This window comes from Artemia sp. Qi Xiang Cuo, chromosome 10 (genome assembly GCF_049724085.1).
Source record: "Artemia sp. Qi Xiang Cuo chromosome 10, ASM4972408v1, whole genome shotgun sequence".
In the NCBI taxonomy this organism is placed as follows: Eukaryota; Metazoa; Arthropoda; class Branchiopoda; order Anostraca; family Artemiidae; genus Artemia; species Artemia sp. Qi Xiang Cuo.
In genome coordinates this window covers 60,817,075-60,844,263 of record NC_142803.1, presented here as the reverse complement: position 1 = coordinate 60,844,263, position 27,189 = coordinate 60,817,075, and the positions used below count along the sequence as shown (strand labels likewise).

Sequence of the window (27,189 nt, the reverse complement as noted above, 5' to 3'; positions counted from 1 at the left end):
CTCGGAAGCTATTATTTTTTATTATTATTAACCAATTTCAATCAAATAAACGAAAATATTCAAAGAAAACGAAGACATTTAACTGGAATCTTCTGAAACTTAGATCTCGGGAGCTTACTATGTTATTTTTTATTATTACTAACCAATTTCAATAAAATATACGAGAATATTACAAGAAAAAGACGACATTTAGCTGGAATATCCTGATACCTAGATCTCGGAACCTTATTACGTAATTTTTTCATTATTATTAAGGAATTTCAATCAAATAAACGAGAATATTCAAAGAAATAGAAGACATTTAACTGGAATCTCCCGATACCTAGATCTCGGAAGCTTATTATGTATTTTTTTTTATTATTATTAAGCAATTTCAATCAAATAAACGAGAATATTCAAAGAAAAAGAAGACATTTAAGTAGAATCTCCTGAAACCAAGATCTCGGAATCATATTATGTTATTTTATATTATTTTTAAGCAATTTCAATCAAATAAACTAGAATATTCAAAGAAAAAGAAGAAATTTAACTGGAATCTCCCAAAAACTAGATCTTGGAAGCTTATTATGTTTTTTTTTTATTATTATTTTTAACCAATTTCAATCAAATAAACGACAATATTCAAAGGAAAAGAAGACATTTAACTTAAATCTCCTCAAACCTAGATCTCAAAAGCTTATTATGTTATTTTTATTATTATTAAGCAATTTCAATCAAATAAACGAGAATATTCAAAGAAAACGATGAAATTTAACTTGAATCTCTTGAAACCTAGATCTCGGAGGCTTATTGTGTTATTTTTATCATTATTAAGCAATTTCAGTCGTATGTTTCAATCAAATAAACGAGAATATTCAAAGAAAAAGAAGGTATTTAACTTACATCTCCTGAAACCTAGATCTCAGAATCTTATTATGTTATTTTTTTTTATTATTAAGCAATTTCAATCAAATAAACGAGAATATTCAAAGAAAAAGACATTTAACTTAAATCTACTGAAACCTAGATTTCGGAAGCTTATTATGTTATTTCTTATTATTATTAACAATTTCAATCAAATAAAGGAGAATATTCAAAGAAAAACAAGACATTTAACTGGAATATTCTGAAACCTAGATCTTGGAAGCTATTTATGCTATGTTTTATTATTATTAAGCAATTTCAATCAAATAAATGAGAATATTCAAAGGAAAAGAAGACAGTTAACTTAAATCTCCTGAAACCTAGATCTCGGAAGCATATTATGTTATTTTTTATTAAAATAACATTATAACACAATTATTTTTTCATTTTTTATTTTTTTTATTAAAGAATGGAGTTCTTTACTTTTCTTTGAAAAACTTTTTTTGTGGAAAAAGTTTTTTTAACTAACACTCTTTAAGAGCCATGGTCTGACTCATACTCTTGGAAAAAAGTAAGCTAGTGCAACATTCCACTGGAAACTGGGTACGTACTTTTGAGTTGCAAATTGGTTATTTTTTTACCAATCTATCTTGTCAAGAATTCAAAACAAATACATAAAGCTAACATACTTTATTTTTAATCCAAATCTGTTTAAATATCTTTATGTGACCCACATAATCTCAGCAAATCAATTTGTGAACATCCGGCTTTTTGCTAGACCTAAGAAAAACGGATAATTTTCGGAAACCAGTAAGACGTTTATTACGATAAGTTAAACAAACACTTACAACATTAGATTCTACGGGAGAGCTAAAATAGATCCTTATTCCATCTTTAGAAGTAACTATATCTGAGAGCAAGTGCTATTACAATGGCCTTGAACATTCTAATTTTATTTCAAAGCCCCATTGTCCTTTCTCTCAGTGTTAATCTTTACGTGTGACGGCATTGTTTTCAGATTACAGGTTTACTGGGTGCAATAAACAGTTTCCAAGTAAATAAAATAGGATTTATGCCCTCTTGCCCTCTGGGCATGAAATTTCTTTCTTGCCCAAAAGTAGTCAAATAAACATTTTTCGGCACTGGTGCCTTCTTGGACCGTTCACCAAACAAATGAAAGCAGACAAATTGAGTTCAGTTTTTAGAGGAGGGGACTTGCTCTTTTACTAGTTTTTTCAGTGCATAAGAGCCTAGTTATGCAACAAACTTGTCGGCATAAATTCAAAACATATAAATAAAAAATGTTGTCATTGGGTTTCCTCATCCAATGCCAATCAAATGAAATTTTGTTCCTCCTTTGAGTCCTGTTTTAGGGCAGCACCGGTACAAATATTAGGAAAAACAAACAACTCTTTCAGTTTTTCAAAATTTCGGTAACCTTGGTAAAGATTTGTGAGATAACATAAATTTGATCTTCTGCAAGCCCATCCTTCTCAAATAAATCTCGTGCTCTACTTAGGCTAGTAAACAAAACCAAAATTCTGAAACTTTCAAACTAATGCAGAAAGTAAAATTTTTAGCTTATTTTAATATCAGAACGCATTAAAATTCTGAAACTTAACGCATTGAAATGCTGCAGGGTTGACAAACATTTTTTTTTCAAGAAACAAAACAAAACTTTTCCCAAGTACTGACAAAAAAATTTCCAAGCAATTTTAAAACACAACTTTTGGCTCTTTTCAAACATAATTTACGGACAAAACAATGCTTTTCAGTTTTTATGTAGGGTCTCTTGACCCAAAGATACATAATGCCAAAACCATTAAAAAAGGGAATGAAATATATCTTACAGTGTTCTTTTTTCCTTTAAATTGAAACCGGTTCAAACACATGAGTAAGTCAGTGAGGATCGTTTATAAACAAGAAAAAGAAACACATGAGCCGTAACTTTGTTTTTCTCAATTGTTTCGTGGTTCTCATATCTTTAGCCTCATGATTCTTTTCATCGTTTTTCTTTCTTTTTGTGGAGCTAAATGAAACAAATGTTTACAAGTTATATCTTGCTGTTTTTGGTAAATTTTCGGTTGCTTAAAAATCACAATTTTTATGAATTTCAGTTTTGGACACCGTAAGCTTCGGTTTCTTTTGAGACTATTCATTTAAGAGGATTTTTTTTCAAAAAGTAGGCATTTTTATTTTTCTGATCTTGTAGTTTCATGTTTGTTATTGGACAAAAAGACAAGCTTCACCTTTCAAAATAGAGAATTACCAGAAAACTATACAAGTATCCGAAGTGTAAATTTAAGTATGAGAATAAGCCAACGTGGACCTGATTTAATTCTTCATCAAGTTTTCTTCTTTCAATAAAAACCCTATTGTGCCAGACGGTCTTGTTACATTCTACAAACAGAGAGGCTTCTTTTAGAATAGGTTTTAAGATACTACTTTTTTGCTCAAATTATATTTAAATGGTGCCTCACCTGTATGAACTTTTTTGGAGTTCATTCTATAACCTTGTTGTAGACAAGCATATTTTACATACATCACATTTGTTACAATCAAGCAAATAGGTACTACTTTTCACAGGATGATGATGAAATTGGTAAAGAAACTAAAGACATGAAAAAACAACTAATTCGATGTATCTTACACTTAAACGGTTTTAACATTACACTTAAACGGTTTCTCAATGGTGTGAATTCTTTGATGAATGTTCAAATCTGATGACTGAGCAAAGGTATTGTCACAAACATCACACTTAAACAGTTTCTCACCCGTATGTGTTCTTTGATGTCTGCTCAAATGTGCTGCTTGAGTAAAGGTTTTGTTACAAATATCACACTTAAACGGTTTTTCACCCGTATGCAATCTTTTATGTCTGTTCAAATTTTGTGCCAAAGAAAAGGTCTTGTCACATTCATCACATTTAAACAATTTCTCAACTATATGCACTGTTTGGTGCCGGTTTAAATCGTACATTCGAGGGAAGGTCTTTTCACATACATAACACGTAAACGGTTTCACACCTGTATGAATTCTTTGATGAATGTTCAAATTTGATGAATGAGCAAAGGTCTTGTCACAAACATCACACTTAAATGGTTTCTCACCCGTATGAGTTCTTTGATGTTTGTTCAAATGTGATGAATGAGCAAAGGTTTTGTCACAAACATTACACTTAAACGGTTTCTCACCCGTATGTACTCTTTGGTGCTGTTTCAAATTTCCTGCTTGAGCAAAGGTCTTGTCACAAATATCTCACGTAAACGGTTGCTCACCCGTATGAATCCTTTGATGAATGATCAAATCTGATGAATGAGCAAAGGTCTTGTCACAAACATCACACGTATACGGTTTCTCACCCGTATGAGTTCTTTGATGTCTATTCAAACGTGATGCTTGAGCAAAGGTCTTGTCACATACATTACATTTAAACGGTTTTTCACCGGTATGCGATCTTTGATGTATGTTTAAATGTTGTGCCAGAGAAAAAGTCTTGTCACATTCATCACATTTAAACAATTTTTCACTTATATGCACTGTTTGGTGCCGGTTTAAATCGTACATTCGAGGAAAGGTCTTGTCATATACCTCACATTTATGTATCTTTTCTTCTGTATGAGTTCTTTGATATCTTTCCAGTTTTCTATACTTTTTACTTTGAAGTCGACTTTTCAAACCTGTTTTCTGATTTTCTGAACCTTTTCCTTCAGATTTTGATGCATATGCATTTGAAAAAGCACTCGTAGATGTATTCTTTGAAAAATCTAGTGATATATTTCCCTGTAAATGTAGTCCAGGCACAGGTGGTGAAAAGTTACCTAAAATTTAAATAAATTACCAAGTGAAAAACGAATAACACAAAAATCAAAACTTAAAAAAAAGAAAAACATATCTTTTAAAAAGTTTTAAAAGTCTTCATAGTAAACAAATAAGTCGAATATTTTTCAATAATTTTTAACAACTAATTTTATTGTTGAGACCTTTTCTCTCTTTCATGGTGATACTTATATTAGCTTTTAAAATTAGTTATTCTAATGCAACGAATGAGCAAAAATGAAACCTTAAACGATCAAAATGTATACCGTTGTAAAGTATTTGGAACATAAATTCGGGAAGGCTTTTTCTGGTGTCTCGTTTCTTAGAGATTTGGCCATGTATATGTCAACGAGAAAAGTCCAGGGGGGGTTTGGTACTAAGGCTATTCGTGGGAAAGGGTCCGTTCCCAGGCATGGTTGAACAACCAATAGCTGGAACTTCCATTCCAGGAAAGTTATATTCTTGGTTCATTTCTAAAGGGAGTCCATCTTTCGCCCTCGTCGTAGCTAGTTGTTCTTGTGCTACCTTATTTTCTCTATGTGTATTCTCACGTTATTTAATAAAGACCATATACCAACGTTTATCGTCTATCCTTGGAATTTACGTAAACCATTACATCTGCCAATATAAAAAGAATAAATAGAAGTTTACAGAGTGGTGACAGCAGAGGTTTACAGAGTGGTGATAGCAAAGGTTTATAGAGTGGTGGCAAGTGATTAAAACTAGTGGAGCATATATCACTAATGGAAAACCTCCAAGTGATATTTGAGTGACCGTTATAAGTACTTACGACATCTTACGCTAAATACTGACAGCATATTGAAGAGCTATTTCGCCTGCTACCAAAATTGCTTGTGATATTGAGCCGCGAATACTGCAAAAGACTGATTAATAAGACATCGAAACGTTACGAGCTATTGAACTTTCTCCCATTCAAAGCGCCTTCTTGAAAAACACTTTCGTTTAAATGAACATTTTGAAATAAGCTGTTATACAATGCCTAGTATGGATTTCCTTGCGATAGCTTCTACCTACTAATTCAAATTTCTACAAATGAGAGTCTCCGGTTGATTTCTACCTCCACTTAGCCATTCTACGCTTGGTGGGTTTTTTTTACCTGATTTTATACAGTCGACGTGTGATCTACATCTGACGGTTTCCAACCAAAATTTAACATTTTGAATTCGATAATCGAAAATTAATTTTCGATTGTGACTACATTTGACGCTAGTGATTTAATTGAGACCAACTGCAATTGGATTTGGAACAGACTATCTTTCGTAAGTGATTTACCACGGTTAAACAGCCCAGTAGATTTTATTAGACCCTTGTTGTTAGTAGTGAAGTTTATGGCCCAAAATCTAGCGTCCGTAAAAAAAAAAAAAAAAAAAAAAAAAAAAAAAAAAAAGGCGTTTAAAACCAATATTTAAATTTTTAGAGTAATTGCTTTTTCAAATTTTGATATCAATATGTCAGTTACTATTTCTATATTTGATCCGGCGGAATCTGGATATAACAAAAAGGTTGCTTTTGATTTTGTAAAATAGTGGATGGCATATTTCCATTTCTTTTATTTGACTCCCCTCAATTATAAATTTGTCAAGTTTAAAACGTGGATTACTTGTAGCATATGCCCCTGGCAAAATAGTAGGCAAAATGGTTGCAGACTATGTAGGCGTGGCTCAACTTAAGGATGAAAGAGCATATCTATTCTATAGAAGGATGCAAAAATTAGGAAGGTCATGTAGGGTGTCCTTATAAGCAAGGGAAGATGGTGTAGTCCTTGGAAGATTTGCTCTTAATTTATTCAAGGAGGGGATCAGACCGTCCTACAAACGGTGTTTGTTAGAGAATAGTGCAGAATTTTTTTTGTTTAGGTGGTGCGTACAAGGTTGCAAAGCAATATGAACAGATAGAACAGATAGTGGGGTAAGGAGACACGTCTTCTTTTTCCGATGAATTTATTTCTGCGCTGACGAGGGTGAAATTTGGACTCAATGGTAATGAAAAGGCACTGTGAGATGGCACTGATGCCTCGCAGGGTGGTTTGGCTACCCAGGAAAAGGGATCTAGTGTTGAGGTCCCGTGGGATGGTACTGATGCCTCGCAGGGCGGTTTAGCTACCCATGGAAAGGGAGCTGGTTTTGAGGTCCCGTGGGATGGTACTGATGCCTCACGGGATGGGTTTTTTTTTGCACTGCGAGATGGTGCTGATACCCAGGAAAAGAGAGCTGGTTTTAAGGTCCCGTGGGATGAGAAAAAGATGGTGGATAAGGGAGCTGGTTTTGAGGTTCCATGGGATGAGAAAAAAAAGGTGGAAAGGGGGCTGATTTTGAGGTCCAGTGGGATGAGGTTGATGCCTCCCGGATGGTTTTAATGCGTAGCGCTAATAGTTATGTAGAGATATCAACAGTAGTACTGCCATTTGTCGAACCACAAGTTAGTAGAGCAAAACCGAATAGGTCAAAACCGAGGCGTTCCATAGCCATAAAACCCCGAGGATTTTATTGGTAATAATATCTTTACGTCGTTGCAGCATGGTAGGCCAATCAAACTGCAATGGTTGACACATCTATTCCATTATTTATAAGTTTATGCAATTTCATTTATTTGTCGCCGGTATTTTCAGGATTAATTAGCCTTTCTCGGTCAATCCTTTTGCCCTAATCCGAAGTTTATACATAATCCCAACTTTCCTTGTCCTCATCAAATTCAGGGGTATGGGGAACAAGTCTATTTTAAAGTGAAGAGAGAAAAATGAAGTGTTAAAATATCCAGGTTCCGACTACTGTTATTAGTGTGGTTCGTTTATACTATGTAAGTTTTTACTTATGCAAGTATTGTGTGGTGTTTATATTATGTAATTCTTTACTAGTTTATGCTGAAGAATGTTAGTAGGTGAGAAGTGAATAATTTGGGAAGGGTATTGAATGTTTTGAATTCAATTAAAGTTTGATGGTTTAATGAGAAGGGGATAAGCCAAATTTGGGAAATTTAACTTAAAACAGAGGGGAGAATCTGTAAAGTATTTGGAACATAAATTCGAGAAGGCTTTTTATGGTGTCTCGTTTCTTGGAGATTTGGCCATGTATATGTCAACGAGAACAGTCCAGGGGGGGGCTTTTGGGACTAAGACTAGTCGTGGGAAAGGGTCCGTTCCCAGGCATGGTTGAACAACCAATAGCTGGAACTTCCGTTCCAGGAAATTTATATTCTTGGCTCATTTCTAAAGGCAGTCCATCGTTCGCCTCCGTCGCAGCTAGTTGTTCTTGTGTTACCTTATTTTCTCTATGTGTATTCTCACGTTATTTAATAAAGACCATATACCAAAGTTTATCGTCTATCCTTGGAATTTACGTAAACCATTACATCTGCCAATATAAAAAGAGCATATAGAAAGAACTAAACAGAGGTTTACACCGTGATGTAAATAAGACCATAAGTGAAGGAGAGAAAATACTACAACAAATATCAGGAATTATTGCAACATAAAGAGGAGGAACTAATAAAATGCCTATTATATTTAGAAGTTATCCTTTTCGGGATAGGCGCAAAGCTTTGTACTTAAAAAATTACAAAAGTCACGTTTTCAACAGGTCTTACAAATAATACTTCATTAGGGATAAATCGCTTTAATAGGCAGTGAAAAACAATGACAAAAACAAATCCGGATATTTCGGTCACACATTAAACAACACCGTCATCAGCAAATACCCGGCATTTTGTTAGTCATCGTTATTCACTTTCCATTAAAAGGATTTATTCCTATTTCAACCGTCATTTTTAAGACCTGAAGAAAATGTGAATTCGTTGTTTTTTTGTCTTTTTTTTAATCAAATGGGACTCTCTGTGTACTTCTAGCTATATGTTTAAAACAACTAGTCCCAAAAACAAACAAAAAAACTTTTGACTTAATCTTCACAAAATGAATTCTGTATTCTTGTTTGAATCTAGTTTCCAGTAAATTCATCTTCTACACTTAAAAAGTTCTGGTAGGCAGTTGAGATAAAAAAAACAATCCTTATTTCAAATTCAACTTGAAATCAAATTAATAGACAGATTTATCTCTTAATTTTATAAGAGAAGTATAAGTAATAATAAAATTGTGCTGGTATGATCGCTTGTATCAACGTTACCATGGTATGACCGATTCTATCAACATAGGATTGTGGATAACAGAAAAAAATAATAATAATAAATAAATAAATAAAAGAAAATTCAAAAAAGAAAACAAAAAAAAATTAAAAAAAGCAAATCCATTATTCAAAATATTAAATATGTTCATAAAAATGTTTTGATAATTGAAACAGAATGAGGAAATGTGTGGTGGTGTTGCTAAAAATGTATCGTTCCTTGAAACAAGACTGAAATAAGCGTATGCATTATTCAAAATATCAATTGTTTTCTTCAAAATATTTTGTTTCTTGAAATAATCGGAAAAATGTGTGATAATGTTGCATAAAATCTACTGCTTCTTGAAATAAGATGTCAAATGAGTCATTGCATTATAAAAAGATATCAAATATTTTCTTCCAAATGCTTTTTTTTCTGCTCAAAACAAGATAGAGAAACATGAGATGGTATTCTTTAAAATGTATTGTTCCTTGAAATAAGATGGAAATAAGCAAATACATAAATCAAAATACGAAACATTTTCTACAAAATGTTTTGCTGCTTGATTTAAGATAAGAAAAACATGTGATGGTGTTGTACAAAATGTGTTATTACTTGAAATTAAGATGGAAATATGCAAATGCATAATTCAAAATACGAAATATTTCTGTAAAATATTTTACTGCTTGATGTAAGATGAGGAAAATATGTGATAATATTGCTCAAAATGTTTTCTTCCTTGAAATAATATTAGAAATAAGCAAAGCTCGTAAGCGCTTTAATTCAGAGCTTGAAGTTGGTATGAAGAATTTAGTTGACTCAAAAGATATAATTTAAGATCAAAATTAAACATTGCTAAGAACCTCCTGTTGGGGATCACTTTATTGTTCACCATATATATAAAAATGGAATACCTTAGCAAATGATATAAATTATCTGTTTTCAGTAAAGTTTCGGGTAGGCAGACATAATTGTCAAATTTGAAGGAAAAGCAATTTGGTGTTTTAGATCAGGGCTTGAAGCTGGTAATCAGAATCTAGTTGTCTCAAAAGATATCAAAATTAAACATTGCTAAGAAACTCCTGTTTGGGATTAGTTTACTTTTTATTTGGAACTCTGCCAGCTAATATTAAGAACTGAATGATTATCCATCGTTCGAAAGAAAAGCAATTTGGTTCTTTCAGATCAGTACCTCAAGCTGTTTTGCAAAATCTAGTTGACTTAAAAAATATTACATAAGATCAATATTAAACGTTGCTAAAAAAAAACATCCTGTTTCGAATCAGTTTACTGTTCACGGCCTATGTAAAATTGAGATAGAAATGCTAGAATTTTCTTTGTCCGGTGCAATTTTGGGTCGTCCCCTATTGCTGCCATCGATTCATTTATAGTCACAGATGGTAAAACGTTTTGACTACCGTAAGTGCTGCCATCTATACTACTACAGTTATAGATGACAGCATAACTGATTTTGAGCTGGGTTCAGTTAGCATGAATGATTCCTACGGTAACTGAACCCAAGCAAACCTAACTTTAAAGTAGTAACCCTAATTTAACCTAGCTTAAAATCAGTTATGCTGCCATCTATACCTATAGCAGAATAGATGGCAGTACTTTATCTAGTCAAGACGTTGCCATCTAAGAATTAAAATAAATCGATAACAGTAGTAGGGGACGAACCAAAAATGCACTAGAAAGAAAGACATTACTATCACATATCAAATTGCTATCATTATTTGGTGGAGTTACAATTAAGGAGTAAACTGATCCCAAACAGAAGTTTCTAAGTAATGTTTAATTTTGATCGATACTTAATATCTTTTGTGTTAACTAAATTCTGTATATCATCTTCAAGCCCTAATCTAAGGCACCAAATTACGTTTCTTTCAAACATGAAAAGTACGTGTGCCAACCCGAAATTGTATTAGAAACAATAAACTGAACTAAAGCCCCAAATTGCTTTTTAAACAAGACTACTACGTGTGCCTACCTGAAATTGTAATGGAAACATTAAATTGCTATAATTTGCTATAGTTCTCCATTTTTAAATAGATAGTGAACAATAAACTGATCACCAACAGGATGTTTTTTGCAATGTTTAATTTTAATCTTACCTAATATCTTTTAAGTCAACTAAATTCTGCATACCATCTTCAAGCCCTGATCTAAAGCACCAAACTACTTTTATTTCAACCATGAAAAGTACTTGTAACTACCCGAAATTGTATTGGAAACACTAAACTAAACTAAAGCCCCAAATTGCTTTTCTTTCAAACATGATTATTACGTGTGCCTACCCGAAATTATATTGGAAACAATAAATGACAATCATTTGCTATAGTTCTAAATTTTCACATTGACGGTGAACAATAAACTGATCCCCAACGGAATGTTTTAGCATTGTTTAATTTTGATCTTACCTAATATCTTTTGGGTCAACTAGATTCTGTACACTAACTTCAAGGCCTGAATTAAGGCGCATCATAGCTTTGGTTATTTCCAATCGTATTTCAAGGAAGAATACATTTTGAGCAATACCATTACATACTTTCCTCATCTTATTTCAAGCAGCAAAACACTAGAAAATATTTCGTATTTTGAATAATACATTTACTTATTTCCATCTAATTACAAGAAACAATGCATTTTGAACAATACTATCGCATTTTTCCCTATGTTATTTTAAGCAGCAAAAAAAACATTTTTGTAGAAATATATTTGATATTTTTAAATAATGCAATTGCTTATTTTCACTCTTATTTCAAGAAACCTTACATTTTCAGCAACACCATCAATTATTTCCTCATTTTATTTCAAACATCAAAACATTTTGATGAAAATATTTCACATTCTGAAATTTTTTTTTTTATTACTTTTTTTCTGTCATCACCAATCCTACGTTGATAGAATCAGTCACGCCATGGCTACATTGATACAAGCGATCTTTCTCAAGATTAAATAAAAAAAAACAAGTTTTTTAAACTGAAAGTAAGGAGCGACATTAAAACTTAAAACGAACAGAAATTATTCTGTATATGAAAGGGGCTGTCCCCTCCTCAACGCCTCGCTCTTTACGCTAAAGTTTGACTCTGTCTCACAACTTTATTTTTTAAAACAATAAAAAACTTTAGCGTAAAGAGCGAGGCGTTGAGGAGGGGACATCCCCTTTCATATACAGAATAATTTCTGTTCGTTTTAAGTTTTAATGTCGCTCCTTACTTTCAGTTTAAAAAACTTGTTTTTTTTATTTAATTTCTGATCGTTTTTTGGTTAATGCAGCTTTTATTTTGGCTCACCGTCATTGAATAAGTAAACAAATATGCATAAAATTTTACTTTTATTTTCCTAAATGGCTGTCACTAAATTTGCTTCTGACGTAATTTACAAATTAACTTACGTAACGAACTTCTATATTCGTATATTTTTCTTCTGGCAAAAAATGCAAGTTGCAGATTTTTGCAGATATGAGCTTGAAACCTATGTAATAGGGTTTTCTTATACGCTGAATCAGACGGTGTGATTTTCATTAAAATTCTTTCACTTGTAGGGGATGTTTCCCCCCTCTTTAAAAAATCGAGTAAATTTTCTCAGGCTCGTAACCTTTGATGAGTGAAAAAAACTTAATAAAATTTATATATATAGAATCAGCATTACAAGTCCATTTTTTTGATACATTTATTGACATCAAAATTCCGTTTTTAAAAGTTTCGATTACTATTGAACCGTATCGCTTGTTTTTTTTATTGTTTTTTTTTTATTGCGTATATGTTATTACGTATATGAGGGGGTTCTCCCCTTAGTCCCTTTATTCCGTATATGAAAGGGGCTGTCCCCTGCTCAACGCCTCGTTCTTTACGCTTAAGTTTGACTTTCTCACAACTCTATTTTTTTTAAAAAATAAAAAACTTTAGCGTAGAGCCAGGCGTTGAGGAGGGGACAGCCCCTTTCATATACGGAATAATTTCTGTTCGTTTTAAGTTTGTACGTCGTTCCTTACTTTCAGTTAAAAACACTTTTTTTTATTTAAATGAAAGGGGCTGTCCCCTCCTCAACGCCTCGCTCTTTACGCTAAAGTTTTTCATTGTTTAAAAAAAAATTGAGTTGTGAGAAAGTCAAACTTTAGCGTAAAGAGCGAGGCGTTGAGGAGGGGACAGCCCCTTTCATATAAGGAATAATTTCTGTTCGTTGTAAGTTTTAATGTCGCTCCTTACTTTCAGTTAAAAAAACTTGTTTTTTTATTTAATTTTTGAACGTTTTTGAATTAATGCATGTTTTGATTCTGGCTCACCGTACATGAATAATTAAAACAAAATTTGAATATTAATTTTACTTTTATTTGGTTAAATGGCTTTCTCGAAACATGTTTAATTTTATTTACGAACGTTTTTATTAGTAATAAATATACGTAACTTACGAATTAACTTACGTAACGACTTTCTATATTCATATATTTTTAATACGTATATTAAGGGGTTCGCCCCCTCGTCAATACCTTGCTCTTGAAGCTAAAGTTCGAATTTTTTTTCCAATTTTTTAAAAATGACCCCTTAATCACAAATGTCGTTAATAGAATAAATAGCTCTTATGAAGTACTAAATAATCTTTGGCTTAAGGAGCGAGGTATTGACTAGGGGGTGTACCCAATCATATACGTAATGTTTTCTATCGTTTTAAGTTTTGATGTTGCTCCTTACTTTCAGTTGAAAAGCTTGTTTTTTTTATATTTAATTTCTGATGTTTTTCTTAAATAATGCTGGGAAATCCTGCGCCCCCTTCATAGCAATATCCCTTCCCCCATGAAAACTTCTTTCATGGAAAGATCCTCCCACATAACCCCCGACCCACCCAACCCCCCCCCCCCATACCCCACTACCAGAAAAAATCCCCCCTGAGAACGTCTGTATACTTCCCAATAACCAATACTATATGTTTATAATGGGTAAAGTTCATAAATTTTAACGCTCCCCCCGGGGACTTCGCGGGATTAAGTCATCCTAAAAAACATAGTTATCATATTTCTGACCAAGCGTAAGAAAGTGGCTGTCTCAAAATTTTGATCGGGTGACTTGGGATAAAAATGGGCGTGAGAGGGGGCCTAGTTGCCCTCCTTTTCTTTCACTGAAATCGAGTACTAGAATTGTTCAAATAAGCCCTCTCGCGATATTCTAGAACAACTGGATCGACACGATCAGCCCTGGAAAAAAAAACAACAAAAAACAATTAAACACGCATCCGTGATCTTTCTTCTGGCAAAAAATACAAAATTCCACATTTTTGCATATAGGTGCTTGAAACCACTATACTAGTGTTCTCTAATACGATGAATCTGCTGCTGGGAATTTAATTAAAGTTCTACAATTTTTAGGGGGTCTTTCCCCCTTTATTCTAAAATCAGTCAAATTTTCTCAGGCGCGTAACTTTTGATGGGTAAGATTAAACTTGATAAAACTAATATATTTGAAATCAGAATTAAAATTTGATTCTTTTGATGTATCTATTGGTATCAAATTTCCATTTTTTAGAGTTTCGGGTACCTTTGAGCCGGGTCGCTCCTTACTTACAGTTCATTACCACGAACTGTTTGATAATGTAGATACAAGCGATTACATAATGCCTAAGTGGTCAAGTAAAGATACAAGATATAAGTGGTCAAGTAAAGTTCAACAGTATATCATAAATTCTAATGGCCCATTTGAATTCAAATAAACCGGTTGATCAAAAATGAGCTTCGGAGAAGCTTTGAAACCTTACATTTTCAGAAACACCATCACATTTCCTCATCTTATTTCAAACATCAAAACATTTTGATGAAAATATTTCATATTCTGAACAATTTCCTTCTTATTTTTTACTTTTTTTTATTACTATTTTTTTCTTTCATCACGAATCCTACGTTGATAGAATCAGTCACCCCATGGCAACATTGATACAAGCGATCTTTCCAAAAATTAATTTTTAAAAAAAATCCAAAAAATAAGTTTTTCAAAGAAAAGTAAAGTACTCCATTAAACCAAAAATGAGGAAAAAAAAAAAATCAAATAAACTACCAAGCTTGAAACTACCAAAAATCAGCATCGATAAGTAAATGAAACCCAAAACAAACAGAAATTACAATCAATAACCGAGTCAAACTCAAAACAAGCAGAAATTAACATGAGTAGGGCTCAAAACCCCTATGCCTTCCCAAGGCCAGAAAATAATTTGCCCTTTACTGAAAAAATATAAATTATTTTACTTTTATAACTTTAATAAATTAAATAATATTATTATTTTGATTACTAAATATCAGTATATTTATATTAAACTGACAATGCACATTCATTTGTATTTTTGCAAATTATGTTCTGGCCTTGGGAAGGCATAGGGGTTTTGAGCCCTACTCATGTTAATTTCTGCTCGTTTTGAGTTTGACTCGGCTATTTATTCGTTTTATACTGACATGGTCATTTCAGGGAAAAAGAAAATAATTCTTTAAATATTTTCGTTTTCTTTAAGACTTTACAGTTTAGCCTGCTATTTGTATGCTGGAGAAAAATTTTCGGCAGTTTTTAACAAAATATACCCTTTAAAAAATCTGGACACAAATAGTAGTGATTAATTTAGTTTCATAACTCCTCTAGTTAACCTGAAACTTTACACCATTTGCAAAAAAAAAATCTGTTTACTCTCTTTGATAGCTTGTATACACTTACGCTATTTTGATTTGAGTAAATTGTAAGAGCCGAAGTAGCCCAGAAAGTTTGAAGATAATACCCTCAGTCGTTCTTGGGATACTGCTGAGATGCCTTTTTGGGAATTAGCATTAACACAGTGCATTGTGATTTAATCTTAAGGCAACATTTAGTTTTTAAACATACCGGGCAAATGAGAGGGTGGGCGTGAGAGGGGGCCTAGTTAACCTCCAATCACTTTCGACTATTAAAAAGGGCATTAGCCCTTTCTATTTTCAATCGAATGAGTCCTTTTCGAAGTTCCTAAGACAACTCCTTCGATACGAAGTGCCCTGGTCTAAGCAAAAAAAAAAGAAAAAAATAATAATACATTGTGCCCACATTGATCTCAACTATAAAAAGGTCAAGCCTTCCGATCACTTTCGGCTATTAAAAAGGGCACTAGCCCTTTCAATTTCCAATCGAATGAGCCCTTTTTGAGTTTCTATGACAACGCCTTCTATAAACACCTTATAAGTCCCCAGGGCATGAATTAAAATCCTTGCCCTGAGGGCTGTGGGGGGTTGTCATCCTCAAAGACCTAATTTCCAGAACTTTGAACTACGTTAAACAAAATGGCTATCTCAAAATTCTGATTGCTTGTGTTTGGGGAAATGGTGGACGGGAGAGGGGTGTTAGCTGCTCTCCAATCACTTTCAACTATTAAAAAAAGGCACTAGCCTTTTCAATTTCCAATTAAATGAGCCCTTTTGAAGTTTCTACAACAACGCTTTCAATAAAAACCTTATATGCCCCCAGGGCATAACTTACAACCCTTTGCCTGAGGGCTTTATGGAGAGGGGTTGTCATCCTCAAAGACCTAATTTCTAGAATTTTCAACTACGTTGTAGGAAATTGATATCTCAAAAGTTTTATTAGATGTGTTTGGGGAAATTGTGGGTGTGAGAGGGGGTTAGTTACCCTCCAATCACTTCCGACTATTAAAAAGGGCACTAGCCCTTTCAATTTCCAATCGAATGATACCTTTTTTAACTTTCTACGACAACACTTTCTATTAAAACCTAATATGCTCAAAGGTATATCTTACAACCATGGCCCTGAGGGCTGTGAGGGGGCTCTCATCCTCATAAATCTCACTTTTGAATCTTTGAACTACGATCAACAAAATAGTTACCTCAAAAGTTGAATGGATGTGGTTGAGAGAAGTATGGGTGTGAGAGGGGGGTTACTTGCCATCCAACCACTTTCAACTATTAAAAAGGGGACTAGCCGTTTCAATTTCCAATCGAATGAATCCTTTTTGAAGTTTCTACGAAAACGCTTTCTATAAAAAAAACATATATGCCCCCAGGGCATAACATATAACCCTTATCCTAAGGGCTGTGGGAGGGGTGTTGTCATCCTGAAAAATATAATTTCCAGAGTTTTTAACTACGTCGAACAAAATGGCTATCTCAAAATTTTAATTGGATGTGTTTGGGGAAATGGTGGGTGTGAGAGGGGTGTTAGTTATCCTCCAACCACTTTCTACAATTAAAAGGGGCACAATCCCTTAGATATTCCCAATCAAATGAGCCCTTTGTGAAGTTTCTACAACATCACTATCTATAAAAACCTTATATGCCCCCAGGGCATAACTTACAACCCTAACCTTGGGGGTTGTGGGGGGAGTGTCATCCACTTAGATATAATTTCCGGACTTTTCAACTACTTTGAACAAAATGGCTATCTCAAGATTTTGATTGGATGTGTTTGGATAAATGGTGAGCGTGGAAGGGGTGTTAGTTGCCTTCCAATCACTTTCAACTATTAGAAAGGCACTAGCCACTTCAATTTCCAATCAAATGAGCCCTTGTTTAAGATTCTTCGACAACACTTTCTATAAAAACCTTATATACCCCCGGGGCATAATTTACAAACCGTGCCCTGAGGGCTGTAAGGGGGTTGTCATCCTGAAAGACCTAATTTCCGGAACTTTCAACTACGTTGAACCGAGTGGCTATCTCAAAATTTTTATTGGATGTATTTGGGGAAAAGGTGAGCGTGGGAGGGGTATAAGTTGCCCTCCAATCACTTTCGACTATTCAAAAGGGCACTAGCCCTTTGAATTTAAAATCGAATGAGCCCTTTTTTAAATTTTTACGACAAAGCTTTCAATAAAAACCATATATATTTCGTCTATTGAATTTCCAATCGAACAAGCCTCTTTTGAAGTTTCTACGACAACGCTTAAGACTATAAAAACCTTATATGCTCCCAGGGCATAACTTACGACCCTTGCCTTGAGGGCTGTGGGGGAGTGTCCTCCTCAAAAACGTAACTTCTATCCGGAAATCAGCTTCGCTGAACAAAATGGCTATCTTAAAATTTTGATTGGATGTGTTTGGGGGAAAGGTGGGCGTGGAAGGGGTGTTAGTTGCCTTCCAATCACTTTCGACTATTAAAAAGGGCACAAGTCACTCCGATTTCCAATCGACTGAGCCCTTTTCGAAGTTTCTACGACAATGCTTTCAATGGAAACCTTATATGCCCCCAGGGCAAAACTTACGACCCTTGCTCTGAGGGATGGGGGGGGGGGGGGCGTCATCCTCAAAGACCGAATTCCCAAAACTTTCAACTACGTTGAAGAAAATTGCTATCTCAAAATTTCGATTGGATGTGTTTTGGGAAGAGGTGGGCGTGAGAGGGAGGTTTGTTGCCGTCAAACCACTTTCGACCATTAAAAAGGGCACTAGCCCTTTGAATTTCCAATCGAATGAGCCCTTTTTCGAGTTTCTACAACAAAGCTTTCAATAAAAACCTAATATGACCCCAGGGCATAAATTACAATCCTTACCCTGAGGGCTGTAAGGGGAGTTCTCTTAGATATACTTTCCAGACCTTTCAACTATTTTGAACAAAATGGCTATCTAAAAATTTTGATTGGATGTGTTTAGATAAATGGTGGGCGTGGAAGGGGTGTTAGTTGCCTTCCAATCACATTCAACTATTAAAAAGGGCACTAGCCGTTTCAATTTCCAATCAAATGAACCCTTTTTGAAGTTTCTACGACAATGCTTTCTATAAAAAAAAAACTTATATGCCCCTAGGGCATAACTTAAAACCCTTGCCCTGAGGACTGTGGGGGAGTTGTAATCCTCAAAGACCTAATTTCCAGAACTTTCAACTACATTGAACAAAATGGCTGTCTTAAATTTTTGATTAGATGTGTTTGGGGAAATGGTGGGCTAGATAGGGGTGTTAGTTGCCCTCCAATCACTTTCGACTATTAAAAAGGGCACAAGCCACTCCAATTTCGGATCGCATAAGCCCTTTTCGAAGTTGCCTATGACTATGTTGATATAAGCAATTACATAATGCCTAAATGGTCAAGTAAAGATACAAGATGTAAGGGGTCAAGTAAAGTTCAACCCTATATCATAAATTCTACTAGCCCATTTAAATTCAAATAAACCGGTTTACCCAAAAACAGCTGCGTAGCAATTTGAAATTGGATCTTGCGTACTATCTTTTGAGTCAACTAGATTCTGCATACCAGCTTCAAGCCCTGATCTAAAGCGCCAAGTTGCTTATCTTTCAGACATGACAATTACGTGTGTCTACCCGAAATTGTACTGCAAACACTAGTTTACTATCATTAGCTACAGTTTACCATTTTTACATAGACATATTTGACATTTTTTTTTACATTTCATATATTTCCTCATCTTACTTCAAGCAGCAAAACATTTTGATAAAAAAATTAAGATTTTGAACAATGCATTCGTTTTTAATTTATGTTTAAATCTTTTTTTTCATTTTCAATTTTTTTTTTTTTTTAATGTCTAAATTTTTTTCTTATTTGCTTTAGTTGTCCATTTTCACAGACGGTGAACAATAAACTAATCCCCAACCGAAGATTCTTAACAATGTTTAATTTTCATCTTATGCAATATCTTTTGAGTCAACTAAATTCTGCATATCAGCTTCAGGCACTGATCTAAAACACCAAATTACTTTTCTTTCAAACATGACAATTACGCGTGCCTACCCCAAAATTGTAGAGGAAACAATACACTGATCTAAAGTACCAAATTACTTTTCATTGAAACATGACAATTACGTATGCCTACCCGAAATTGTACTAGAAACAATAAATTGCTATCATTTCCTAGAGTATTCCATTTTTACATAGATGGTGAACAATAAACTGACCCTGAACAGGATGTTTTTAGCAATGTTTAATTTTGATCTTACGTAATAAGATCAAAATCTAGTTGATTTATATCGTAATCTAGCTGTCTTTTGAGACAACTATATTCTGCACACCAACTTCAAGTCCTGAATTAAAACACTTAATAGGTTTGCTTATTTTCAATCTTATTTCAAGCAAGAATATATGTTGAGCAACACCATCACATATTTTACTTACTTTATTTCAAGCTTCAAAACATTTTGTAGAAAATATTTCGTATTTGAATTTTTCCATCTTATTTTCGTCTATTTTTCAAGTAACAATACAATCGAACAACATCATCACATATTTTCCTCATCATATTTCAAGCCGCAAAACATTTTGTAAAACATATTTTGCATTTTGAATAATGCATTTGCTTGTTTCCATCTTATTTCTAGAAACTATACATTTTCAGTGACACCATCGCATACTTCCTTATCTTATTTTAAGAAGCAAAAATAAAACATTTATAAGAAAATATTTGATATTTTTAATATCAAATGTAATATTTATTTTAGCACACATCATAAGAAAAAAGGGGTAGCACACTTGTCACTTTTTGAATCATTAAAATTCTATTCTCCTTATAAAATACATTTAAAATCCCGCCTTATATTCACTCAGCGAAGGAAACTGATGATAAATGTAAACCAGTTTTATTCGACCCTGATGTATCATGGCAGCAGGTGCAAAGAGAATAGGACTGTTGCAGAATTGATGCCCTTAGGGTGTGCAGTTTTTAGGGCAGTGCTTGTATCCACAATATAATTACTACAAATATACACTATAGCCTACCTGACAAAAAGGAAAAAGTCAATCATAGACGGTGCACGTGAACTTTATGGTATAAAAATGTTTGGTCAGATCGTGGGCGCATTTTTATGCGCCAGCAAGGCGATATGAACTAAAAAAGAGTCAAGTTACTTTTGACAAATTGTGAAATGTTAATTGATTGGTTGTTTGTTAATTGTATTAGATATAGTTTTTTTTCGTTATTTTCATTTACCCCCCCCCCCCCCACCGGGTACAGTAATGCATTGGAGCTTAAGCAGTATATGTATATATATATATATATATATATATATATATATATATATATATATATATATATATATATATATATATATATATATATTTCAGGAACTGTATTAACGGTTTAAGGAAGTTACCAAATTTATCTGAATCAATTATTATCAATATGTTCAATAATATAAAATGTATACATCTTTTACTTTTGATATGATTGTTGTGATTTTATTTTTTTTTTGTTGTTGTTTATAGCCTCTTAGTTATTTATTTATTTTATTTTGTGTGTATGCTGTGGCGCAGGTATGATACAAAATCTCCTTAAGTTTTATGAATTTTTCTAACTCAGGCTCTGGGGATGTTCACTCCCTTGATGGGCGTTTACTTCATTTGCAAAGTAACCCATTTGATGTTTTAAGTATTATTAATAATTCTATTGGTCAAATTAAAAGAAACTCCATAAATATTTCCCAATCCGTTACTAATAAATATGTTTCTGATTTAAAGTGGGCTACTAGACGAAATGATCGTTTTTCGGTCCTTCAACTCAATACTCAGGGTCTATGTTCATCGATTGATCAGGTGAGGTACATAGTTTATGATGAGCGACCCGATGTTAATGGATTATGTGAGACTTTCCTTAATTCTAGTAATGAAATGCTTTTAGATGTACCCGGTTACAAAATGGAGTGACTAAATCGCAGAAGGATGGCAAAGGGTGGTCTAGTAATATATACTTTCTGATCTTCTTCCCTATACTGTTCGAAGCGATCTGTCAAGGAATGATGAAGGGGTTTTTTGAATCCCAGTTTATTGAAATCAAGTTACAAAATAAGGTTTTGATATTTTGTGATGTTTATAGATCTCCCAGTGGATCAGTCCCTTCTTTTCTTCAGGTCCTTGCTGAAGTCTTGGATTTAATAGACAGACGTAAATGTGAACCTGTAATAATGGGAGACTTTAACTTAAATCTAATTGACATGGTTTCCTCTACTACGGTGGATTTTCTCTCAGATATGCTTGCTGCTGGGGTTCTACCAGCAACCTTTATTCCCACACGTTTAACTAATACGTCAACGTCTTTAATTGATAACATTTTTTCGTCTCTTAATTTGGTTCGGAATTCTGTTGTAGTGAGTGATGTTTCAGACCATTTTCCTGTACTTTCCAGTTTTAACCTTGAAAAAACACTGAGTAGGGATAATCCGTCATCTGCTTCAGCTTCTTTTAGGTTTACTCTGAATGAATTGATCCGCCTTAGATCCCATTTAGCTGAGAAGACATGGAATATTTTTGGTGAGGATAATGGTTTTTGTTCATAGTTCAATTCCTTTTATAAGTCAGTGAAGGAGTCTATTTTTGACATATATGCTCTGTCCTCCTTTAAGTCAAGGTCAAAAATATCTATTCCTCTTAACCCATGGATGACCCCTGGTCATCCATGGGTCATTCTAAAGAGTTGGAGAATAAAAAATAATCTTTGAAAAGCTTATAAGTCAGCAAAGCTATCTTTGAATGCTGCATGTCTTCAGCAATTCAAACTCTTCAGGAATGTTTTTAATTATTTGTGCCGGAAGGCCAAATTCCTTTACTATTCCAAAAAATCTCGGATTGTGGGAAAAATATTCGAAAACTTGGCAAGTGATCAATTCCGTCCTCAAAAGTTCTTCTCCGGCTTCTTCTATCCCTCCAAGTCTTGTAGTTGGTGATGTGGTTGTTGAGGGTTTTCCATCTGTTCAAGAAGCATTTACATCATATTTTGCCAATATTGGGAAAACCACTGCTTCTTCAGTCAGGTCTTCACAGTCACAACCAGATTACAAATTTTATCTTGGTCCGCCTTGTCTCAAATCAATGTTGTTGTATCCTGCTTCTGATGTTGAAGTAGCCAGGATTGTAAATAGTTTGAAAGGTTCTTCGTCGTCTGGCCCTGACTGTATTCCAGCTATGGTAGTTTAAGTTCATTCTTCCTTCAATTATTTCTCCACTGACGAAGGTTGCAAATCTTTCTTTTGAAAATGGGATTTTCCCCAATTCTCTTAAACGAGCTAGAGTAATTGTTTTATATAAAGATGGAGCAAGAAATGATCCAGTCAATTATCGTCCTATATCTTTGCTGACTGTTTTTAGCAAAAATTTTGAAAAGACCATGCTCTCCCGTTTGCTTGCTTTCTAGAGGCTAAAAGATTTTTTCATGATTTTTAGTTTGGCTTCCGAGCTAAACATTCTACTGAGCATGCGTGTATAACTCTTTTAAATTTTCTCCACATCGCGGTTGACTCTGGTTTGATTCCTGCTGCTACATTCCTAGATATCCGTAAGGCTTTTGACTCTTTAACTCATGAGATTCTGCTGTAAATCTATCACAAAATGGTGTAAGAGGACAGGCTCATGCTTGGTTTGATTCCTATTCGTCAGGTAGAACGATTTCCGTAGATTCCCTTCCCTGCTTTTCGTCTGAAGTTGAGTTTGGTGTTCCTCAAGGCTCTGTTCTTGGACCACTTCTGTCTTTTATTTATGTTAATGACCTTATATTTGCGGTTAAGAAACAAAAACCTATAGTTTGATGTCGCCTATATCATCCTTAATCTTTCAATGGTAAAAAAATCCATCGTTTTCGCTACATGTGGACATTCTCGTTGCTTTCGCTGATGACAGTACCATTGGTACTGTTGTAGGAACTGAGTCTGAGATGCTTCCCAAATTAGTTGACCTTTTTGAGAGAGTCGTTCTTTGGTTTGATTCAAATTGCCTTGCCCTAAATGTTACTAAGTCAAGTTTTTTAATTTTTTCCCGTATTTCTGTGGCGTACCCTGAGTTATCTAAAATCCAGCTTTCAAGGGGTTCTCTCAGTAGACCTATGGATCGATATGACCAAATTCTTGGTGTTCTTCTCGATGAAAACCTTAACTCAGGCATCATATTGGACTAATTAATATAAAGATCTCAAGGAGTCTTGGAATTTTAAGGAAGCTAAAACACATTTTTCCTGGGTCAGTTTTAAAAATTCTGTTCCGTTGCTTAGTTCAGTCCTACGTCTCTTATTGCCCTTGTCAACTTTCTCTTCATTTTCTAAATCACTTTCTAAGTTATATGATAAGACAAGAAGGGTTATACAGGAAACAAATTGTTCTACAATTAACCCAACCAGCCCATTACTTGATTTGCAGGCTCTCTACATTCTTTCGTGCGCGTCTTTCACTTTTCATCAACTTAATAGTAACGTTCCCACAGCCCTTCAAACTACTCCTTCTTTCGTCACTGGTAGGTCTTCGCACCATCTTCGCAATTCAAGGAGTATTAATTTTATTTACTCCATCGGTGAGTAAATAAAATCGGTGAGATCTGACTTTAATCCATTATCTACTTGTCATATCGTTTGGAATAGCCTACCTGAATCAGCTCAAGAATGTCACTCGTTTGGTAGTTTCAAAAGTATTTTAAGAATTTTTGTATTGTCTTGATTTTTCATGTTTATACCTATTTTCTTTTAATTTTATCATTGTTAAGTGGGGGTTGGGGACGGGTGACCCTAGCCTGCGTTGGAAATTTTAGTTGTGAGGGGTATTGAGTTTCTTTAAAAATTTTTATGGCTTGGTTTCAAATATATATTCGGAATTTGTTTTAATTCATTGGATTGTCCTTCGTCTTCTTTTTTTTGGGGGGGGGGGAGGGAGCCTCTTAAAATCGCTTTTAGTTTGGGTCTTTTTTTCTTTTTTTTTTGTGTGTGTGTATGTGTGTGTTTGTGTTTGTGTGTGTTTGTGTTTGTTTGTGTGTGTGTTCGTGTGTGTGTGTGTGTTTTTATGTGTGTGTTTGTGCGTGTGTTTGTGTGTGCATACTTTAACTTTATTATTCAGTTTACCTTGTTCTAGGTCCATTTAGGAATAATGGTCCAATCCATTTAGAGGTCAAATAGAAAAAAAAAACTTTTGGTTCTTCTGTATTAGCCAGTATACGCTCGAGAAGTTTGCTCTCTTGGACTTGCGAGAACCGGTTTTTATCTGTCTGTATTCAGAGACAATTAGCTTACGCTCAGCAGAAAAACTACGATGTAGTTATATTTTAATTAAATATTTGATACAAAGTTGTTATGTTGGTTGGGTTAGGTATTTCATATAATACGTTCTGGGCGGCCCGCTTTACATAATTCTTTGTTGTAGTATCCATAATTTTGTTAATAAAGTATAATGTTTTCATCATATTTTGGTATATTTCATCAGGATAATCCTAACTTCACTTCTCGAGTGTGCACTGGGCAATACGGAAGTACCCAACTTTTTTCAAGCGGAGCGGGCATCCCCAATTATGTAAACATGGGTGCCCGTAAGGGGGGAGCAGGGGGTGCCAGCGCCCTCGAGCCATTTACATTTTACGTTTTAAAAGGAAAATCGTGTGTTTGTGCAAAAATGTGCTCTCTCATGAGAATAATAAAGTCCATACGGATATCCGAACCGGTTTTTTTCATTAGTTTCTTTCAGCTTAGCGTGAGACAAGACAAAGAGAAGTGACAGAAAAGATGGAAAATATATATTTTGGGCTATATATTTTCACATTAAGGGGAGCGGGGTAGATTATTTGAACAGTGTGAAGTTAGAAAACAATTCTTACAATAAAATTGTTTAGAAACAATTCTAAAAATTTCACCAAATGTCGCTTCAATCTCTTTGCTTCTCCTACTACAGTCAATAGATCAGACGGTCAACTCTTTTACACTCACTATCATAGTATTAAGTTTTCTGTGTGTAATTTCTTTTTCTCTAGTGTGTAATTCAGGGAATTTTATCCGATTTACATTCAATAGCGTCCAGTTTTGACGCTACTGATGATTTTTTTTACCCTTCCTAGATTCTCCACCCCACTCCCCCTGTTTTGAAAAAAAAACTTTAAAGGGCGTTTTCATTGAAAAATCTATTTATTTGCTATTTCTGTTGAAATTATGCAAAGAAATGAAGTTTTTGTTTCCAAAATATTAAAAAATATACAGGTTTCTAGCATGTCTAGCCTATCGGGTATAGGTACCCCCCTGGAAATCCCCCCAAACTCCCCTTGATAATTCAAAGGCTGGTTAGAAGGAGAACTGAAAGTTCTAGTCACCTGCTTAAATCAGAGGCATTCCTATAGCGTTACCAATTGTAAAGAGTCATAAGGGCTAAATATATTAATATTTATTTATTTTTTAAGCTACTACACCGACTTTAAATCCAAAAGTTTAAATAATATGTATTTTAACTAGAACTATCTACTTTAATGGGCATGTGTTTTACACTGGGGGGGGGGGGGGGTTGAACGCCGGCTCCCTAGTTTATCTTTATTGCAGTGCACACGGTATGTTCATGTAGTCCATATTTACAGATTTTTCTTTGTTTGTTTAGCGGTCTTCTCCTAGATAGATTGCTGATAATTTAGCGGTTCTAGTAGTTTAGCCTTCTTGTATTTTTAGCGGTAAAAGAGAATATCCTGAACGACCAAACATTCAAAGAATGACGTGGGTTGGCCTCCTTCTTTGTATCCACTTTGATTGCACCGGAACAAAATTCTTTTGACAGCATCGGAACCAAAATTCTCTATTAGATATCTCCCTCTTTTAATTTTTGATTGATTTGTCGTTTTTTATTTATTAGCTAGTTTGACTAGTATTCGGATTCTCCCTCCTTTTCAGGCTGTAGAGCCTTTGTGGGGATCAGTGAATTATGTTTTTCTGATGATATTTGTATTATTTTTTTAATTATTGTAATACATTTTATATTACTAAAATATATTTTACATTATTGTAAAATATGATATAACGGAAATAGAACTTTTTTTGTTGCTATCTGTTTGCTATTTAGTAGGCTAGAAAAAAAATACCTGCATAGGGGGAGAGGGTATTATAAAAATTGTAAACTTCAGAGAAGAGATTTCAGTTTTTGAGATTTTTTTTTTCTGTCGTTATCTAACTAAAGACCGTTGATAACGATGAACCATGTTTTTCCCGTCGGAAAAAAAACATAAAATATATTAGTGTTGGGCGATATTCAATATCAATATATCGGAGCAAACATCCATGTTGAATATAGCAACGTCAAATATCGATATTGAAAACGAAACTTGAAAATTGTTGACTGTTTTAGACTTTTTCTGCTATCCACAGGTAAACGTCCTGCAGAAAAAAATCCAGTATAGAATATTGTTTAGAAAATGGCCGAGAAGAACAATGATGTATTTAATCCATTGAGTCATACATGCTAATGCACAGCATACATTTCTGTATCCATAAGTTGGCATAGCCTGTTCTCAAGCTGAAAATACATTTAGTGAGGGTGGACTTGTTGCCGAGGACCTCCTAAGGGCTTGGCTGTATAAAACGCCTTCTAGGCTTATAGGCCTTGTTCAGATCACACCTGTCACGATTTCGACCTATCTGGATTCGCGTCTATTTTCCCTGACAATCTTCTCCAAGTTGAGAGTAAAATAGATAGATATGGTTTTGGCCTTTCTGGCTGCTGAGTCGGTATCAACAGA

At 34.2% G+C, this 27,189-nt stretch overlaps 2 protein-coding genes across 2 annotated transcripts; both read right to left on the bottom strand.

Annotated features, from left to right (window-relative positions):
• Positions 1-1,587: 1,587 nt before the first annotated feature.
• Positions 1,588-4,101, bottom strand: LOC148947982 (uncharacterized). The gene has a single exon (XM_089095165.1). It carries the CDS (start codon positions 3,820-3,822, stop codon positions 3,496-3,498), a length of 327 nt encoding a protein of 108 aa, XP_088951291.1. The 5' UTR covers positions 3,823-4,101; the 3' UTR covers positions 1,588-3,495.
• Positions 4,101-21,784, bottom strand: LOC148947981 (uncharacterized). Its single transcript, XM_089096058.1, has 2 exons — positions 21,631-21,784; positions 4,101-4,664 (listed from the first exon to the last, which is right to left on the bottom strand). The coding sequence occupies exons 1-2, from the start codon at positions 21,782-21,784 to the stop codon at positions 4,102-4,104; spliced, it is 717 nt and encodes a 238-aa protein (XP_088952184.1). The 3' UTR covers position 4,101.
• Between the last annotated feature and the right edge of the window lie 5,405 nt (positions 21,785-27,189).

Coding starts and splice junctions, on each gene's coding strand:
- LOC148947981 (XM_089096058.1), bottom strand. CDS start 21,784: ATGTTATCAATTAAAGACGTTGACGTATTAGTTAAACGTGTGGGAATA. Junction 4,665..21,630: donor AAAGTCTCCCATTATTACAG/GTTCACATTTAC, acceptor TTTAAATTTTAG/GTAACTTTTCACCACCTGTG.
- LOC148947982 (XM_089095165.1), bottom strand. CDS start 3,822: ATGTACGATTTAAACCGGCACCAAACAGTGCATATAGTTGAGAAATTG.